The sequence below is a fragment of the Drosophila simulans genome, chromosome 3R (assembly GCF_016746395.2).
Source record: "Drosophila simulans strain w501 chromosome 3R, Prin_Dsim_3.1, whole genome shotgun sequence".
In the NCBI taxonomy this organism is placed as follows: domain Eukaryota; kingdom Metazoa; phylum Arthropoda; class Insecta; order Diptera; family Drosophilidae; genus Drosophila; species Drosophila simulans.
The window spans coordinates 18,344,901-18,365,177 of record NC_052523.2 but is presented as its reverse complement, the minus strand read 5'-3'; the positions used below and the strand labels follow the sequence as shown (position 1 = coordinate 18,365,177).

Sequence of the window (20,277 nt, the reverse complement as noted above, 5' to 3'; positions counted from 1 at the left end):
ACACTCTCACACACAGGCACACATGGCTGCAAATCTTTTACAATAACACATATAGGAGGAATAGAAGTAGCGGCACTTACTTTTCGTTTTCGTGTTTCTCCGTTCGTAGAGGAAATTAGGAGATGGCAATTGAAGGTGGAAGAAGGAGGACGGCAAGGAGGAGATGAAAACAAAACCGAAAAACGTACACTCAAACACGAACGCACAGACACGCAGGGCGCAAAGATTTACCGTTACGCGACGCGAAGATGCTCACAGGAATGGCTGGCTACCTATTTACTCCAATTTTGATTTTGTCACTTGCATCACAAACATTCGCATTCGACCCCAACGACCTTGCTGTTCCTCCTACGCGCAACTAAAGTGCTATGCTACAAATGCAATTTAAATGCTTGGTAAATTACTCGGTTTTTTTGTAGAGGAACACACGCGACGTTTCAAATTAACAAATTGCTGCCGGTTGTGTCTGCGTTATCACGATTCCTTGATGGCATGGCTGATGGTAATTGGTTATTGGCCAGCCTGTTTGCTCATTAAACGGCTCGTTTGGCCACCGTTTTCGTTTTGCTCAATTCTGAATCACAACACACTTGCTTCAGTTTTACCGGCTTTTTCAGTTTCAATTTCACGCGAGAAGACCGCTCGAGCTGCTTTTCAAAACGACCGGATCTCGAACATTTCGACGACTGACCGCGCGGCGATAAATGCGTTCGTATATATTCGTATATGTTGCTAGCTCCAGCTGGCATTTTTAGCATCACAGCCGAGGTCGCGAACGGTCACTCTCTTGGTTCGATGCAACCGATTAAGTTCGAGTTCGAAGGGCTACGAACTTATGTTTTTTTATATTATAATAAGTGCACAAAATTTCTATAAACTATTTGTGTCTATTTATATTTATTAATTAGAAAAGTAAAATTATTTGTTATCGTTTCGTTGCCCGTAGTTAAGTTAAATTTAGCCGCGCCGAAAATGTATTCATATATTTGAAATAAGTACTAATTGGACGAATTTAGTTCATTTAGTACACTTGAGCGCATGCGCCTTTCTTTAAAGATAAATTCTCCCACGCTGCTCTCAGCACTTTACAGTGCCAAGACAACTGTTAAGCTAACAGCTGTTAAGCCGGAGCAATAAATATAGAAACAGTAAACTGTAAAAATATTAATAATATTAAAAATATTTACATTTATTTCGTTTCTTTTTTTGGCGGTTTCAGAAACCAATTCAGAAATTTCATTTACAATTTTTATGAGTTCAAGCTTTGAGCGATTTGGTTGAGTGGGTCGATTTCCGTATCCAGCGATACAGAGGGCAGCACATGAAGCACCAAAGCACCCGGGATCACACATCCTTGGTCCTGGAACAGCCACTCCTGGGGATCTCGAAGAATACAGCCACAAAATTGGAAGATCTACGTATGTATATAGAAGTTTTGACCGATATCACACGGCGGTGATGAGATGGGCGTCATCCTCGTTGATCCGATCCGACTTTCCATTGACCTCGATCGTGTGATTGGACTCCGTGTCGCTGGGCTCCTGCTCGACTTCCTCCTCCACGTCCTCGTCCTCGTCTCCCTGGGAGGAGTTCTCACCATTTACCTTCTCGGGCGATTCACGCTCCTCGTTCTCCTCGTATATGACGTCACAGCTGGTGGCTATCGATTTGGGCGGCGGCTTCTTCACCGTCTTCCCACCGCCCTTGCGGTCACCATTTTGTTGCATCTCGGACATTTGAATCTGCATTTCCCGCAGGCGATCGGTCAGCACGTACAAATCCCGCTCCTGACTTTCGCATCGTGTCCTCAATTCGGATATCTCACGCAGATCCTCGGCTCGAGGATCTCGTCTTTCGTATCGCATGCGCATCTCCTCAAATCTGCGGGAAAAGGATTGCAAAGCTCCTTAAATATTTACTATATTCACTACCAAAAAGGATAATGGTGAATTCAAGGCGGATGCTGGATACTGACTTGGCGTACAACATCCCACAACACGGACAAGCAAAATTAAGATAAGTTTGGGTTAAAGATAAAAAGAGTTATAAGGTCGAGCTCTTAAATCCCTATCCTTAAATTATTCACGAGTCTTAAAAATTCTATATTTTATCATCATTAATTAATTAAAAGATAGGATTTTACTTCAAAGTGCTAATAAAAGGATCATGAATTCAAATCCATTTTCAAAATTCAAAACTCTTTCGAAAGTTTTACCTAAGCATTACCAAACAGAATCGTTTTTTTTACAGATCTTAATCTTTTCTTGGATTTAAACTCGACCTTGTGGAAGGTGGGTAAAAGTGGGTGGTGGTTTTTGGGTTGGGGACACTTACAGGTTGGTCAGGCAGCGGCACTTTCGATGCAGCTGCTCGATCTCGTTGGCGTTGCTGATGTCGCGCTTGTCCAGCGCCGCCTTCTCGGCATCGTAGGCCGCCTTCAGGTCCTTGAGATTGCGCTGGTGCCGAAGTTCTACATCGCTGCGGATGCGGATGCGGATGCGGACGCGTATACGGATGCAGAATCGGATTCGGGTTGGGGTTATTCAGGTTATATAGAGTGGGCAGAGGTTGAGGTGGATACACACACATAGCGAGAAAGAGAAAGTAAAATATTAGGAGAATCGCACCAGAAGGACAACGTTTGACAAGCTGCATGCCGGAAAAACATATGTTTCTTTGGGATTTAGTGAACATTCGATTCTTTTAAATTAATACGCCAATACCAATGCTTTAAATTTTCAAGAAATTTTCGATGATACCCTGTTTTAAATTTAAATCAAGAATCATTTTAAGCGTGAACAGGGTATTAATATTTTATTGGTGCGCTAGGAGGTGGCGGTATTTGATATAGATCACTGCGACAATATTGAACACCAAGCATGCAATGGCGATCAGCGGCGACATGGTCAGATATAGCACATATAGAGTGGGCATATACGGCCACGCCCCCATTGCGAACGCCCACAGGGCTGGAGAGGCTGTCGATCGACCTAAACGCTGATCCATGCTGATCCAATGAATGAAATGTGAAACGAGAGAAACAGAATACGAGTTCAATGTGATAATGGATCGAGTTCAAGGACTCCAAAGTGACAAATGAGTAGGATGCAGACATTCAATGCAAGCCAATGGGCCATCGGGCAATTTAGTTGGGAGCAGCGGTCAGGGGGCACTATAAAGGTTACTATGCCCATGGGGCGGGGCATGCCACATTGCATCCACTCACTTGATTCGTTCATCGGCAGCGGCCATTTTCGCGCGATGTCGCTCCACAAGTTCCTGCAACGCCTCCTCCTTCTCCGCCTGCAACTTGGCCTTTTGAGAGTCTACCGGTTGTGAGTGTAGTATTATATATTATTTTCACAGTTATCAATATACACATGTATCTTTACCCAGCTCCTTTCGATGTGATTCGACCATTTCCTGCGTGGAGAGCTGCAGTTCCTTGGCGAACTCCTCCTTCACTTGGCCTAGTCGTTCGCGGAACTTCTCCTCCATCTCGGCCTTCTCCGCCTCGAACTCCTTCTGCAGTCGTTCCTCCAGCTCCACACGGCGATCCTCCTCGCGGCACATGGCATTCTGGTACTCGCGATCGGCCTTATCCAAATGCATCCGGGTCTGGAGCAGGGCGTTATCCGAACGTTCGCGCAGGCTGAGGAAATCCTGTTTCTTCTGTTCCAGGTTCTCGTGCAGATCGTCAATCTAAAATGCAAATATGCATTTAATTTCTGTTTACTTGTAATACTATGAACCCACCTCAGCTCGCAGTTCCTCCTCGTTGGCCGTGTATCTGTTGGTCAGTGCCCTCAGCTCCTCGATGTGCTCGTTCTGCAGTTTGTCCAACGCCTCGCGGCGCTCGTCCACATACACGGACTCCAGTTCATTAGTCAGTCTTGTCATCTCTGTGCTGTAGGCATAAAGTTCAATTTTGAGCACTCCTATATGTTGACTTGTGACTTACTAAAGTTTGTTTTCCCAGAAGGCGGCTGCCTCATTTCGCACCTCATCGATTTTGTAGATCATTTGGCGCTCCTTATCATAGATGGCACTGTAAAAGGTAAAAACATTAGAATCAAATTCCCTTGATAATACGCAATTATACCCACTTATCACACTGATACTTGATCTTGTGCACCGCCTCGATCTGGGTCTCGAGGTTTTCGTTGGCCGACTGCAGATCGCCCTTCAGGTTCTCGATGCGATCCATTAGCGTCTGGATGGACTGCTCCTGTTCGCTGACCACGCCCCTCAGCGAGTTCACCTGCGCCTGGCAGGTGCGCAGCATCTCGGACTCCCTCCGGCGGGACTGCAGCTCCAGTTCCAGCTCCTCCGCCTTGGCGGACGCCTGCTTCCGCTCGTAGTTGGACTTGTCCGTCTTGTCCTTGCACTGCCGCTGCATCTGCCGCAGTTGCCACTCGCAGTCGGTCATCAAAGTTTCCTCGCGCTCTATAATTAATATAAGATATTATTTAATAGCCACTCGATCTACAAGCTTGTTTAGAAGAAGGATTTCTCACCTCGATTGTGTGTCCTGAGCATTTCGAACTCCTTCTGCCATTTGTCCTCACAGATCTTGCGTTCCGCCTCCGAGTTGTCCAGTGCGTTCTTCAGAATGCGTATCTGCTCCTCCAGATCCGCCCGGATCCTCTCCACCTGCTGGCGCCATTCCTCAGCCTCGACTTGGGCACAGGCCAATTGGGTTTGCAAACTTTTGGCCAAGCCCTGCGTCACTTTGTACTTCTCGGTTAGTTCGTTGTACTGAGCTTCGAGTTCGTCTGAAAAAAATGGGTACAAATTTATATGAATGAAAATTAATTACTCAATAAATGGCATCATAAAATCGCTTAAAAACAGGATATTTGAAATATGGAAAATGTTATTATATTATGCCACTAATTAAACGCACTAATTCATCAGCTATTAACTGAATCATCCATTAGCACTATGCTCACCATATTTGTTTTGGAATTCATCTTGATTTTCGCTGTATTTGTGCCGTAGGATGACCTTTTCATCTTCCAGAAGTTTCAGTTTTTTTCGCACATATTCATCGTCCTTGTGAGCTGCACTCAGTTCGCTCTGCAGTCCTAAGAAGTTAAATATATGGTTTACAAGGGTTTCCAGAATGCTTTCAATATGATACTTACTCTCCACATTCCATTGCTTGACCGACAGTTCCTGCTCCAGTTTCTGGATCTTGAACTGCATATCGCCAACCTTGGCCTCCAGTTGGCTGGCATTTTTGTGGGCCTCATCCAGTTGGCTGGCAAATCGAGCCTTCTGCTGCTTCAGCTCCTTCCTGGGAAATCGAGTACTGGGATGAGTAATGGCGGGAATAGAAACATAAATCCCTAGACAGTTCAGCTCAACTGTCAGACGAATTTTTCAAACAAATCTTGTCACTGAATAATCCCCAACACAAACAAAATGAATCACAAGCGTTTTCCGCGCACGCAGCACGAACAGTATAAATAAATAGAGGCAAAGCCACAGAAATATAATAATTATTATTATTTTATTTTTAATGTCCCAGCACTTTTACCTATAGCTAGACATTCGCCTGACGTAATTTGAATGGAAAAGCTCGTTAAATGTGAATGAGGTGTAAAAACAGTGGCAACGTCTTCCTCAACCATAATTTGTTGAGATACAATAGAAGATGCCGAGATATAGCTACGGATACTCGTACGTAGACAAAGATACAGATACATTTTTATATAATATGTATTGGCTTGTGCTTTGTTTTGTTTTGGCTTTTCAACGCAATAATGAAATACGTTTTAATTGAATTTATCCTAGTCGATTCTCGGTTGCTGCGAAAATGCGCAAAGTTTATTTATAAATCAACGTTTTTCCGTCGTTTTCGTGCGCGCATTTTGCCAACTCTCAGTCGCTCTCTATTAAAAATACAGTGCGTTTCAATAGTGACAAATTGATGACAAAAAGGTTAATACTTGTAGGATTATCAATTATTGAATGTCATGAATGATTTCGTTTGCTGTAACTTTCGGATACCCAACTAAGTTTCAATAAAGCTGATTAAAATCTTTAGAGTTTTATAACAAAATTTAACTTAAATCAGAGAATTGTTATAGAGTGTCACTTATAAGTTTTAGATTTCAAAATATTTATTAAGATTTCCTACACTGTCCGCATTATACACCCATAAGTTTAGTATAGACAATGTGAATTTATCAAATTTTGAGACACGCGTTTCTGTGTTGTCTCTAGAGATAGTTGGAGATAAAGATAGACAGAGTGAGTATACGTTGAATATACAAAGGACAGATGCAACTTGTGTACTTAGATTTAAAGTTATTTGAATTATTTTTGGCAAGAGCATCTCTGCCGGTGCCTGTGAACTTTCCGAGGCAAATGCATAGTTGCCAGCTTGGATTCTTTTGTTGTTTATGCCCAAGTTGATAATTAAATCGGATTAGATAAACAACTGGTGGCGAAGAGAAGGAAACAGCAGCCGAGGCTTCGGCATAGATGCCCATTAGTTATTCGAGGCAAATTACGCATACGCCGCATGTGCCGGCGGAATAAACAATCTTTCAATGCTAGCTGGCCAAGTGAAGGATGCGCTCCTCCTCCCGCATGCCCAATCAATTATCCACCAAAATCAAGAACAACCCAAATTAAATTCCACAAGTGCTCGCCCCCGTCTTATCTATTTCCTCAACAAGTTTGCTCTAAATATGAACGTTTCAAAATTTACTTGTCTTTTTTTTGCACAGCGCCTAAAATAAGCAAGGCGAATAAAAGTAGAGCAGGCAGATCGTGTTCTATGCACATGAGAAAATATGATTGAGGGAAAATGCTGAAGTGCAGATAAACCGAAGCAAGGGATACTCTGGAAAACCTGTTTATAGATATATCTAAATTATAATTAAATCTGAAAACCAACTCTTGTATAAAAAACTACAAACGGAACATCAGAATTAAAGTTAAAGTTTAACATTTAAGCGAAGTGTATTATCTGCACAAATTGTAGATTAAATACCAATACTTTTTAGAAAGTATTCTAAACATATAGTTTAAAATATAAGTCCCAAGTGATATACCCCCTGCCTGAGTGTGCAAAAAACAAGCGTGGGAAATGACCAACATGTTGCCAACAAAAATTGCAAATAAAGCGAAAGAAAGCCAAACGAGAAATGACGAAGTGAATTTATTTTTGCCCCCGTTCTAGTGTTCAACAAATCGAATGTTTATTATTTTAAACACGAGAATTTACATAAAAATATAAAATGTAGAAATAATTGTCGCCATTTGGCTATGAGACACTTGCCGCACGGCTGTCATAATCTGTCATTTTGGCGAAGGCCAAACAATGCCACCTATCACACTGCGTATACGTAATGCGAGACACTAGCCAAAACAAGTGGGATTTTCTAAGGAATTCGTTTCTATAGATATGATATTCATACAAAGTATTTTGTGATAAATAATAAGACTTTTTAAAATGATAGGGTTTTATAATTCAAAAAGTATTCCCTATACAAATCTGTGAATGAATGCCACAAAAGATTTCACTAATCAAATTAGATATACAATTTATATGTTATGATCCATTTAAAAATAGTCGTCCCTGACTGGAAAACTCGACGCAAATCAAATTGGCGGAAAACCAAAACCACAAAGCAAATGAGAGGAAAATTTCCGCTGATGGATTTCCCAGAAAGAGAAACCAGATCACAAGGCATGTTCCATGACACAAAGATCAAGATAAATTGGCTGCATCTTGCCATGTTAATGGTCAAATTGTTGGCATGCGCCTGTGATTAAATAAATACGCCGCACTTGATGCCACAGCTGCTACAACTAGCAAATATCACGTATACGTCACTAGATACATTCAAAAAGAATAGTTGCCTGAAGAGGCTTTTAATGTAAAAACAATTATTATTGAATAATAAATGCATTCTTTGGGGCTTATATGCCTTTTTTGCTTTTAGGAAACTCCAAATTATTTTTGGATTTATATTTTATTAAATTATATTTTAGATTCCTCCCTTTTCTTTTAAATAAGCTCACCTGAGTTCCTGGTTATCGAAGGGGCTCTCCTGGCGCACTGGCTTGTTGAGCACACTGCCATCCTCGACGATCTCGATGCTGGGCGTCATGTCCTGGCCAAGACAACTGTCGTCCCGGCTGCGTTGCTTGGGACTGTTGCTGCGACTGCGACCCTCGACGTGGATGGGTATGAAGTGCACATTGCCCAGGCTATTGCCCCCCGCTCCATTGGCAATATTGATGTTGATCTGCGCATCGCCGCCATTTGTGGTTGTGGATGATGATGATGGTGCCGCTGCTGTTGCTGCTGCTGATGTTCCTGATGTGGATGCATTGGCGGTCGTTGACTCGACAACCACATCCGGCAGACTGATGCTCTCGATGCATACCAATCGCTCGCTGAACTCGCTGAAACGCTCAATGTCGTCGAGTTCGTCGCACTGCAGAAAGGTCTCCTCGCAATCCGTGGAGTTGCCATCGCGTATAAAGGTGTGGTTCACATTTTGGTTGGTTGCCATGTGCGAGGAGCTGCGTGGCGGTGGTTGCGGTGGTTGCTGCTGATGCTGCTGCGTCTGTGGTGCATTCAGTTCCTGCTCCCCGATCCCGGAATCGGCATAACTGCTGCTCAAATTGGAGTCACTTTTCAGGGCACTGCGTTCGCTGCTCGCCGATTGCCTGGAGTTGCCATTCATCGTCTGACTGCTGGACATGTGCGGCTCATAGTCCAGATCCACAGCCTCGTCTATGTCGTCCATTTCCTGTTCCTCCACCTCCTCCTCGGCTTCCTCCTGCACATTCTCCAGCTTCACATGAGTCAGCCGCGTCCAGGGACGACCATTCGAGTTTTGATAGATAGTAGCTGGTATATCCGAGGCAAAGACCTCATCTTCTAGGGTTTCGATATGCGCCTCGTTGAGTTCCTCGATGTTCAGCGAATCTTCAGCTGCCTCATTTAGTTCGTAGAAGATTTCCGGCGTTTTGGCGGGCTGCTCCTCATCCGGAAAACTGCAATCCTCCACCGTGATTCTGGGCACTTCCGGTGACTTTTGGTGACGCGGCGGCGCCTGCGGCGGAATCACGACCGACTCACGGAAATCACGCGGCGTACTGGCACGCGAACTGTGCGCCGAACTGATTTCGTTTGGTTTGGCACTAGTTTGGCCCATGGTTATGTCACTTAATTGCTGATCTTGTTGCTGTTCCTGATCTTGTTGCTGCTGCTCCTGATGTTGCTGCTGCTCCTGATGTTGCTGCTGCTGATGTTGCTGCTTGGTGGCCAGATGTTGCTGCGGAACAGCAATTGCATTGCCGTGCTGTTGCTGCTGCTGCTGTTCGGCAATTGCTGTTGGCCGCTCAACGTTTGCCGCTTGAATGAAAGACGAACGCATGCTGGCTGCTCGCGGCTCTTTTTCCGGCTCGATCTGGCGAGGAAAACTCTCGTTCTCTGCGGGAAAATGAAAACTCTGTGAGCGTTGCTCTTCCCGCACCAGCACTCCAGCTGGCTTACTTTTCTCTTCGATCGCTCTTCGTTGGCCGCTATTCTCTGGGCTATTATTAGCCAAAGTCATTTGATAAGTAGTCGGGGATGCGAGCGCGGGGTCGGAGTTCGTTTCAAGGTGTGTTGCGGTGGCGATTACGTCTTTGGCATTACTTTTATTCGATTTGGCTGCTGCTGTTGCGGCAATTTGCTGCTTCTGCTGCTGCTGTTGCTGCTGTTGCTGCTGCTGCTTTTGGCGCTGATGGTTTCGACCACGCGCCATGAAAATGTCGCTAAGAAAATCGCGACTCTTTTGCAGAGTTTTTCGCTTCTTCGGCTCTGTTTCGGAAGTATCTTTCGGATTGCTCAACTTGAAACTGCCAATGGAGAGCAGGGATTGCCGCTTCTGCGTTTCACCTTCGTTGCGATTTCGATGGCGATGTGTTATGGTTATGGGGCCATCGATATCGGGCTCAATAGTGCCAATTAGCTGACCACCAATGCTTCTGCTCGCGATCGCGCTGGCTGCCTCGTTTTGACTGCTGGGAGCCGCATTTCGATCAGCGGCCGAGGAAAACGTCCACGTCCTCCCATCTCCACCCATTTTATTTATATACAAATTGTCGGAGCGGCCATTAGCAGCTGTTTTTGCTAATTTTAAACGCTCTTCGTCGCCGCTGCTGTCGTTGCCGTTGTCAAAGTCGCTGGCAAAGTCCTCCAGCTCTTCGATCACCGCCCGTCGTGCTCTTTCCGGCGGCTCTGCCGCTCTTTGAGCGGTAGATATCTGCCCAATTTGACTGTATCTCAAGGGTCTATCTCCATCTTCCTCCTCGACGATCTTGCGCGCTTTTCCACGACGCGATCTTCGCAGCAAATTGAACATGTTTCGCTCTTTCTCTTAATGATTTTCCCTCTGCCTCTGCGATTTTCTATTCATTTATTTTTATATCCATTTATTCTCCTTCGTTGGGTATTTTGCTCGTTTGTGTGCTTTTCGTTTAATAAACAAATCGTTGTTGCTTTGTTGCAATTATTTCGAATATTGTTGTATTTTAAATGCTTTCAACCTGTTGAAAATATTTTCACAATTTTATATTAGTTTTGGCGGCTAGTGGATGGGCGGTTTAATTGTCGTCAATTAGTTTACCCGCACGCACTCAGCACCACATATATATAAGTATATATATGATTTGGCGGATTCACTGATTCGACTTGGTCGGCGGATAAACTGCGACTGTCGCTCAGTCGGCAATCCAAGCGATGCGACTTCTACAGCCATAATGATCGCCATCATGATTATTAGGATTATCATGATGATGACAATAATGCTGGACAAATATGAGTAATAACATTGGGCGTGTGTGAGTACTAGTGCACTGCAAGAAAATTAGTATTAGAACTTTTTCAAGCAAAGCCAAAATATACAAGTAGTACAAAATAAAGTGTCATAATAACACGGTGCTTTAAAGATGAATTACATTTAGCAGAACATTTTTTTTTTAGTATGTCAATTAATCATAATTTTGTTTTCTAAGTGCCATGTAGGCACATGGCATAATTTGTTTTAATTATTTTACAGAAGAACACACGCTCGCAGGGGCACTCAAAACTAAGCATACCGCCTTTGGTAAACTCGATAATTGCTTATGCATATTAATTTATGAATAGAAAGTGGGGGGCATTTACTCTATAGACATTGTTGTGACCCAAGTAATGCGTCATTATGTGTCATTCGATGAGCAACAACAAATTGCTACATGTAGAAGGGAAGCATTCAAATAAGCACAATGGAAAAGTGAAAATTATTCATCTAATTGGGTTAATAATTTGATTTCAGTCATAGTTTTATTAAGTTTTAAAATCATATTAATACTGAGCAATAATCTGTTGGCATAAGCTATGTTTTAATAAATATGCTGATTTAAACTAAAATAAATTGTACTGAAATAAATTTAAGTAAACTCCTAAAAGTATGCCAAGTAAACTTAAGAAGTCTTCAACCCCTAAACATGTCTCTTTACTATTTTTATATTTTTTTCCAGTGCCCTTTAGAGATCTACACTTGAGTCAGCGACGCTCCCAAAGTCATTAGTCTTTCCGCTGAAAGCAAAGTTCAAATTGCAGTGAGCAGGCCAAAAATAAACTAATTTCGATGCACCGAGCACAACATCATAATCCTGGTGCAACTTCCTCCTTCCCCTTCCCCACTCGTTATCCATGCCCCTATTTCAAGTTCAGGATCCTCTCTTCCATTCCGCACATAAACGAACCAATTATAGGCAGCAATAAAATAAAACACAGAAGCGCCGACTTTTCAAAGCAGCGAAATCGGCGGAATAAAACTAAAAATATCTATTCGGAAAATTGCTCTCGTAGGGCTCTCATTGACGTCACTTTGGAATTGAAATGAAAATCAGGCGCCAGATCACTGTAATTGATGTTTCAGAAGATTTATAGATGATCCAGCTTAGATATACAAATTCATTTTGTTTTTCTATGACCTTTAATGAGTAATTAAATGTTTTTATATCTTTATTACTTGAAATATGGGTCGAAATTCATTAAAAGTTCAAAATGGTTTGAGATTGTCAGAATAAAAAGCATGCTTAGGTTGATTTTCAATAAAAAAACGAATGAGATTTATTCCAGGAAAGCCGACAGTAAAATTAATGCTTCGGAGAACAATTTGCATTTAAAGACAGCTGCGCAATGTGCACATATTTCCGATCTTTTTTTTAAATCTATATAGATAAAAACCAAACGCCTCCAAATGATCAACATTTTTAGAATTGAAAAAAGGTGCTAGCAGGGGGATTTGGAAAGATCTGGTCTGGTCAAGTGCATGACGCTCTTACTTTTGGCACGAAATTCAGTAACGGAAATGATGCAGTCGAGTATAATGGGTACGAAATGGAAATTCCTATATGGCTGATCAAAATCACTCCAAATCAATAAATATACTTATTTCCTCTGTTTTTTTGTTAGAAAAAACACTGACCCACTTCATAAGTCGTTCAAGTTTACAGCCTTCAACCAGATGGCATAGACTTTATATCATTGTTGAATTTACATTTTATATTTCTTGCCAATTGTTGCACAAGTTCAGAAATCCAAAGCAAACAAAACTATAAACATTTTCAACGTGAAGCAAAACAGAAACGCAAAAATAAAAGACACAAAAAATGATACCTAAATGATAAATGTATAATAAATTTTGCACTTGGCCAATGCCAATGCCCCAACCCATAGGCCCAAAAACTCAGTCAATAAAATCCATTAAAGAATTCTTCATAAAAAAAATGTGTTAAAATATTTATGTTTCTGGCGAGCGTCTCTATCGCGACGGAGGCGGTAAAAATTAATAGAAATTAAAGTAATATGACACAAAAAATGCCACAAACAAAAAATATGCCATAAATATTTGGCATGCTTTGTCGTCGTTTGAACATGTGTTAGCAATCGAGAAATATATGGCAATACATATTAAAAGTTTTGATATGTACAGTGCGTTTCGGGTCTATATGGTTACTTATTTTTTAATGCTGCATGATTATGAAATCTAAGAAACAACGTTTGAAAAGTTACTATTTATTTAGAATATGCCATTTTTGAACCATATTTTATATTATTTAGATAATCCATGTATGCTAACTGCTTTTTGAAACGCACTGTACATTGCCAGCAATCTGAATATGGTTCGCACCAAAACACTGGATAAAAAAATCCACTTGAAAATGATTTTTCTAGACGAGCATGACACGCATCTTGGCCGGAAGAAGAATATAGGATGTGAAGTACTCTCCGTTTCATATGTGGTCATGACTTAAGATACTTTGCCACTAGATGCAGCACCTTCGAGCACTTTCCCTATACTCCGCATTTATTTACATTTCTTTAGCCCGGCGATTGTTTGTTTGTCGTCGCCCACACACACGACCTGGCACTGGGCCAACTGACATTGACTGATGCCAGATCAGGCAGCGGATCCAAAACATTCTGGCCAGAGATTTTCCGTCGCCCAGGGACGGGTTAATATTTTCACTAGCCTTTTGGATTTTCACCCTGTCTGTCTGCTTAGCCTCTGATGATTTTCCAAACAGTATGCTCTCTAAACTGCCCGACTTTTCCGTTCCACTGCCCGTGGAGGTGATAAAAACGGTTTACTACACATAAAACAGATATGTAAGGCTCGGCGAGGGGATCTAATAAATTTCAAAATTAGTGAAACTATTAATGCAGGCGACAGGCGACAGAAATTGATTGCGACAGGCACGCCTTGAGGTGTTGAGCGAGTTAATCGAGTGTATCTTAGCAGAAGCCCAAACAATAACAAATATGTAATGCGTATCCGCAGTGATGGCACATAAACTCATCTTAAAGCATTGCTTTTACTACTATTTATTTGAATATATATATATATATATCTATACATATTTACAACATTAGGTTATGTTGTTAGATATTCTGCAGAAGAAGGTATAAGTTTTATCGTCAGTTTTTGCTATGAATTTTGTTTAATTTCAGTGTATGAAAAAACTTACTGGAACGTACTTTTTCGTGACAACAAAATTCAACAATTTCCGCTGTACTTGTGTAAGATACAGCTAACTTGAGTCATATAAAGTAATTATTTAAAGTGATTATTTACGCAATTAGCACGAAACACACACAGTCACAATTTGATTTGACACTGAATGACAATTAATAATTGTTAAAATTAAATTTTCTCATTTCCGCTAGGCCCACGCCCACAAGATGTTGGCGGCTGATATTGTGTTGGGGAAAACTTGGGGGAAAACACTTGTTAAACGCTGACAGGCAACGGCACATGCTCGGGCGTCCCAAGCGCATCGACTGCCCAGGGCGGAAAATCCATTTTTCACTTTTCACAATGCCGTCTCACGGCGCTCGCGTTCCAAACGGTTCAGCAAACGGTACACGACTGCAAAAGTATCTGATCTTTTTCGGCGAGGAAAAGTGCTGCTGCCGCCGAGGAAAATTGTCGCTCGGCCGACGCTATCGATAGATTCTAGATGCCGGTCCGGTCCACTCGACGTCGATCAGTTGGCCAAATGGAATCGGTTAACCGAATCGTATCTCAATTGGTGCACAAACAAATGGAGCGGGAATGGCAGCATCAGTTGACCCATAAATGTGGAAAAACATACCCAGTGGCAAAGGCAAATATTTTCCGGATCAGCAGCTGGATTGAGGCAATAATATCTTGATGTGGATGCCGGAAAATTAAAGCTAACCGATTTCATTGTATTCTTCATTCGAGTTTGATTATTTCTTTAGACAACAGAAAGCTATTTCGATGCCTTTCGGGGATTAACCTATTCGAGTTGTTCGATATCCACTCAAGTCACCTTAAATACCATTGAGTTTCCAAACTATTGGATTGCAATTAAATTAATTGCTGAAATTGCTTTGCACAACATTTGACAGGTGTCGTCGCAGGCTATCTTTTGATTGGTTTTTAGGAAGGAGCAGTTGTAAGTTATTTCCTTGATATTCAGTTCAGTTCCAACTTTCTAGAGCTGCTTAAACTAACCCTAGGCTAACTTAAAATGTCAAAAGTGTTCAAATTATTAGTTTTACTACTTATATATCTATCGCTGACCAAAGGAGGCAAGAACCCGCAGCATAAGTTCCTTAGAGAGCTCATCAGTGTTATAGAGGAGGGTCGAGAAATTCGAACAATAATGGTAATCAAGCATAGTCGGGATGAAAACTGCCATCTTGACCAATGGAATCCACGTGGAAGCCCAATCCTGAGGGCCAATGAAATGGGCTCCATTAGGATTAGTGGCTACTTCAATGACCAGGCAGTTATATTAGCTTGCATGGGCGAAAATTCAGACTATGGGCTGCTTAAAACTCTGGCCAACGCTATGGACAACATGAGGCAGGAGAGGATCATACTGTGGAGTCAAAGGGAACCCAGCAAGATGTTGCTGGACTACATCTCCCAGCAAGCCGATATGTATAATTTTATCCAGATGATAATCGTGGTAATGAACGATGATCTCGATGCAGTACCATCACTTCGGCTATTGAATCCATACCCAACTTCACGCTGCTGCCAATTAACAAATATATCCAACATAAAGGGGCCCAGTTTTATTGGCAGTGGGTTAAGTTTCCACGGTAGAACGGCCATCCTGAAGGAAAGTGTGGATTCGAACATTCGTTTTAAAGTATGGTCTCCATCAGGCCCAATTCCCTTATCCGAACTGAAGGATTATGAAATTGTTCAGTTCGCTGTTAAGTATAACTTGAGTTTGAAATTATATGATCAAAATGATACAAAATCAGACAATTTCGATATACAGTTAGGTCCACGTTTCATAACCAAAGACTTTCCCACCCAGATGGCCTTTGTGAGTCCCAACACCGCCTGCTCATTGATTGTCATAGTGCCAAAGACACTAGAATAACAAGATGCGTAACGGCCATACAAATTTTTGGCACGCGATTTTTTGGCCGTGGCTCTAGAGGTGGCTCCAGGCTCTCTTGAGTTTTTGTTCGAGAGAGAAAGAGCGGAGAGCCGACAGCAAACAGCTCTTTTCTACGCATACAGTGATAGCATACAACTGTATGTGTGCATACGTGTGCTCATGCATTGTAAATTTGACAAAATATGCCCTTCACCTTAGAAGTTCGTTGACTTTAAATCTATATTATTTTTGATTAATTGGCTCCATGCGAAAAATTCTTGTTTTTTCTTGCCTCAACGTTATTATTATTTAAATAAAGCTTAGAAATAGTAATAGCCGAATCTATGTACATCACAAAATAAATTTCGAAAATGACTTTATATTAGAATACTTGTCATTAGGGTATTCAGCTTGCGGCGTGAGAAAAATTAATAAGGCAATGAATGTTGAGTGCTTGTGTCCGCACTTCGTGCCTGACGATATGACTTTTGCAACGAACTGTTTTCATATTTTTATTTATTTTATTAAATTTTAGTTTCTACTACGTATTATTATTTTTTATGAATTATTATTATGAAATATTATTTTTATTATTTATGAATAAAATTATTATTTTTTTATGAAATTAAAAAATAATTATTATTTTTATGAAATATTTATTTCATATTTATTTATTTATAATATAAATAAAATAAAAATAAAATATAAATATGTAAACGGTAGCTAATTCGAGCGGCGATTTTAACAAACGAATTTAAAAAATTTTAAAATTATAATAGTCAGGGAATTTTTATTTTATTTCATCATATTGCTACGAAATTGGCCACAACTCCAAATATGTAAATTCGTTTCTTCGATCAGAATTGATTTCGGCCCGAAAATCGTCTTCTAGCACAACACGCAACATATACGCGTTCTCGTCTCTTGTTTTTACTCACACAAGCAAGCATATTCTATTATTAGACTTCTTACGCTCTCAGCGTGAGCGAGCGGAAAGAGAGCAAATTTGGCCTTCACCAAAAAAGTGGCTGCATAGTGCCAAACGAATGTATGGCCGTTACGCATCTTGTTATTCTAGTGTCTTTGATAGTGCCCTGCAGTCCGAAATGGCGCTTCATGGATGTACTTCACAAATTGGGTGTACTGAATGTGATAGGTTGCTTTTTGATTGCATACGTGGTCTTCGTTTTGATCGAAACCCTGATACTTTGGCTAACCCACAGGATATCCGGTCGAGAAGTTCGTCTGACCAGCTTAAATACACTGTTAAATCCTCGAGCCTTTCGAGGCATTTTAGGTCTGTCATTTCCAGAGTTTCGCAGATCGAGCATTTCACTACGGCAACTCTTTCTGGTCATAAGCGTTTTTGGCCTTGTCTATAGCAATTTCGTTAGCTGTACACTAAGTGCACTGCTAATGAAACCAGCTCAAAACCCTCAGGTGAGAAACTTCAAAGAGTTGAGAGATAGCGGAATGATAACTATTTTGGATAAATATACTCACTCTTTCATCGAAAAGCATATCGATCCAGAGTTCTTTGATAATGTTTTACCGAACTATTTAATTCTCCAAAAGAAAGAAACTCTCAGAATGCTTTTGAATTTTAACGATAGCTACAGCTATATAATGTACACAACTACATGGAGATCGTTGAAGACTCTCCAAAAGTCTTTAGATGAAAGGGTTTTCTGCGAAGCTGAGAGTTTGACCATCGCCTGGAATCTGCCACGTATGTATGTTCTGGGTAACAATTCTGTCTTGAAATGGATGCTGACAAGGTATATCACCTACATACCACAAACGGGGATTCCCGAAGCTTGGACTGAAGAACTTCCTAAGGTCCTTAAACTATTATACAATGTTACCTATCCTCGCAGGATTAAAGAGGGAGCAGTTCCTCTGTCCATTCAGCATTTGAGCTGGATATGGCATCTTCTGGTGATTGGGGAAAGTATCGCCACACTGGTATTTATTTTGGAGATACTTTTCCAGAAAAGGAACCAACACACAAGCAATATGAGAGGAAGATCAAGCGAAGATGACGATTTCGTTTAGAAAGAAATGTATAACAATCACTTAACCATAATAAGCATATTAATGTTATTCAATTTGTTAAATTTAATCATATAAATGTAGTAGCTTATATAACCTGAAAAACTTATACATTAAAAAGGGTTCTACCAAACATTCCAATATCATTCAATATCACTTAAACTGACTTGAAATGCCATTAAATTAATCCAGATTAAAAGTGGCAGCTGTCAATTGAGAAATATAAGTTAAACACGACCTGGGTACGTGACCATTATCAAAGTAGTTTCATGTTTGAAGTTCAGTCTTAATTTGCAGCAGGTGATACCACTACGTGAATTACGAAAGATGTCACTTATATTTAATTTACTATTTATACTTCTTTTGAGCCAGGCTGTTAGCCAGGAAACTGAGTTCCCACAGCTAAAATATCTAAACAAACTGGTGCGTCTGATGATTAAACGGCATAAAATGGAAACACTTGTGATTGTTAAGCATCATCTGGATTACAATTGCACTCTTCAAAACTGGAATGTCCACGGAATGGGAATTATAAGGACCAATGATCAGGGAAAAATAAGAATGAGGGATACTTTCAACAGCCGTACATTGGCTATTATATGTATTGGCGAAAATTCACACATCAGTCTATTAAGAAGCGTATTCGAAACTTTTGGTAAAGTGCGACAACAGAAAATTATACTGTGGACGCAAATGGAACTTAAAGAGGAGTTTTTCCAGGAGATTTCAAAGAAATCAACAGACTTAAAACTATTTGATATGTTAATGTTGAACGTTGTAGCAAAAGACAAACTGCTAACCTATCGTCTAAGTCCTTTCCCTTCTCCCCACTTCAAGCGAATCAAAAATATTTGGACACCTAATGACTATGTCTATATGGATACTAAGCTTAATTTTCATGGAATGACGGCAGTTGTGAAGCACGATTACAATTTGACTATCCAAATGGGGAATATAAAGAAATTTCCCATTTCTCGAATCGAAGACAAAGAAGTCTTTGAATTCGCACTGAAATATAACCTTACTTTGCAGTTTTTCAATGATGTTGATTGGTATGATATCGAGCTAAGAAAACGCATTATACTAACAAATAATTCAACTCAGCCTATAGACTATGGAATGCCAATGAGTTTCCCGTCCTTATTGATTGTGGTTCCCTGCGGCCATTATTTAAGTATACAAGATGTCATCAAAGTGTCTGGCATTCAGAAATGGATTTTCTACATTATATTAGTCTACGTAATTTTTGTGTTGTTTGAGATTACCTTCCTCAAGGTATCCATTTTGATTTCCAGACAATCGCACCACCAGAAGATCCCCAATTCGCTGGTGAATCTATGTGCGTTTAGAGCCATTTTGGGTCTGCCATTTCCGGAAACTCGAAGATCGAGCCTTTCGCTCCGCCAACTCTTTTTGGCAATTGTATTGTTTGGAATGATTTTTAGCATCTTTATCAACTGCAAACTTAGTTCAATGCTCACAAAACCAAGTGCCCGACCTCAGGTGAACAATTTTGAAGAGTTGAAGACTAGTGAATTGACTGTTGTTATGGATGAAGATGCGGAGAATTTTATTGAAAAGGAGATGGGTGTGGATTTCATTAGCCAATATATGCCGAGAAAAGTTACCACGACATTTACGGAAAGAGCCAAGTTACTGTTTTCCTTGGAAGCCAATTACGCTTTTACATTATTTTCTGAAAGTTTTGCTATTATTGAAGGCTACCAGCGATCCAAAGGACTGCGAGCCCACTGCACCTCAGAGGATTTAATCATCGCCGAAAGGGTGCCGAGAATCTATATTTTGGGAAATAATTCAATACTGGACTGGCCGCTGAGCAGATTTATTGTGACAATGCAGGAATCTGGAATTACCAATCACTGGATAAAGAACATCCCAAGAGGCCTTGCTAGGAATTTAAAGGAAATCACTATTCCCTATGATAGGGAACGGGTAGATCCGCTTTCTATTAAACACTTGACTTGGTTGTGGTGCATACTTATCCTGGGCTATAGCATTTCGATGATTGCCTTTCTTGTTGAAATGTCACTTAAAAGGATGAAGAGAAACCTCGAGAATCGGGAACCTAGTGTGTGCACATGTTAATCAAACAAATAATATGATTTAAATTTCTGAAAAAAATTTATCTTAATGTAATTAATAAAAAGTACACTCAAACTTTAAAAGTTACATAACTCGATTGATATTTATTAAAGCTTTATTTTGTGTTGAAAAGCAATTAGTAATTATTTCAAATGTTTGATATTAATAAAATTGTTTTGATTAATA

The 20,277-nt window shown here is 40.7% G+C and overlaps 4 protein-coding genes across 13 annotated transcripts in view; 2 read left to right on the top strand and 2 right to left on the bottom strand.

The window, feature by feature from the left end:
• LOC6729061 (sterile alpha motif domain-containing protein 5) overlaps window positions 1-731 on the bottom strand; it is a 152,629-nt gene extending 151,898 nt beyond the window's left edge. For 5 of the 9 annotated variants that reach the window (XM_039295204.2, XM_039295205.2, XM_039295206.2 and 2 more), the window contains exon 1: window positions 81-731. The gene's annotated coding sequence lies outside the window, so the exon portion shown is untranslated. The remainder of the gene's footprint in view (window positions 1-80) is intronic. The other 4 variants (XM_016177251.3, XM_039295210.2, XM_039295211.2 and 1 more) reach the window with 1 other exon arrangement.
• Window positions 732-1,164: 433 nt separating this feature from the next.
• LOC6729054 (GRIP and coiled-coil domain-containing protein 2) lies at window positions 1,165-10,749 on the bottom strand. 2 transcript variants are annotated; one of them, XM_039295203.2, is made up of 12 exons: window positions 8,041-10,749; window positions 5,148-5,299; window positions 4,953-5,087; window positions 4,518-4,775; window positions 4,107-4,446; window positions 3,962-4,048; window positions 3,757-3,907; window positions 3,393-3,702; window positions 3,227-3,326; window positions 2,825-3,007; window positions 2,335-2,478; window positions 1,165-1,881 (listed from the first exon to the last, which is right to left on the bottom strand). In XM_039295203.2, exons 1-12 carry the CDS (start codon window positions 10,377-10,379, stop codon window positions 1,446-1,448), a joined length of 4,635 nt encoding a protein of 1,544 aa, XP_039151137.1. In that variant the 5' UTR covers window positions 10,380-10,749; the 3' UTR covers window positions 1,165-1,445. The 2 variants fall into 2 exon arrangements, with proteins under 2 accessions (XP_039151137.1, XP_016035710.1); XM_016177248.3 differs by lacking the exon at window positions 2,825-3,007 and having other exon boundaries at window positions 8,041-10,563; window positions 10,644-10,725.
• Window positions 10,750-15,066: 4,317 nt separating this feature from the next.
• Window positions 15,067-18,219, top strand: LOC6729052. The gene is made up of 3 exons (XM_039295097.2): window positions 15,067-15,915; window position 16,338; window positions 17,027-18,219. Exons 1-3 carry the CDS (start codon window positions 15,067-15,069, stop codon window positions 17,989-17,991), a joined length of 1,815 nt encoding a protein of 604 aa, XP_039151031.1. The 3' UTR covers window positions 17,992-18,219.
• Window positions 18,220-18,315: 96 nt separating this feature from the next.
• On the top strand, window positions 18,316-20,094 carry LOC6739757. The gene has a single exon (XM_002076616.2). It carries the CDS (start codon window positions 18,316-18,318, stop codon window positions 20,092-20,094), a length of 1,779 nt encoding a protein of 592 aa, XP_002076652.2.
• The last annotated feature ends 183 nt before the right edge of the window (window positions 20,095-20,277 follow it).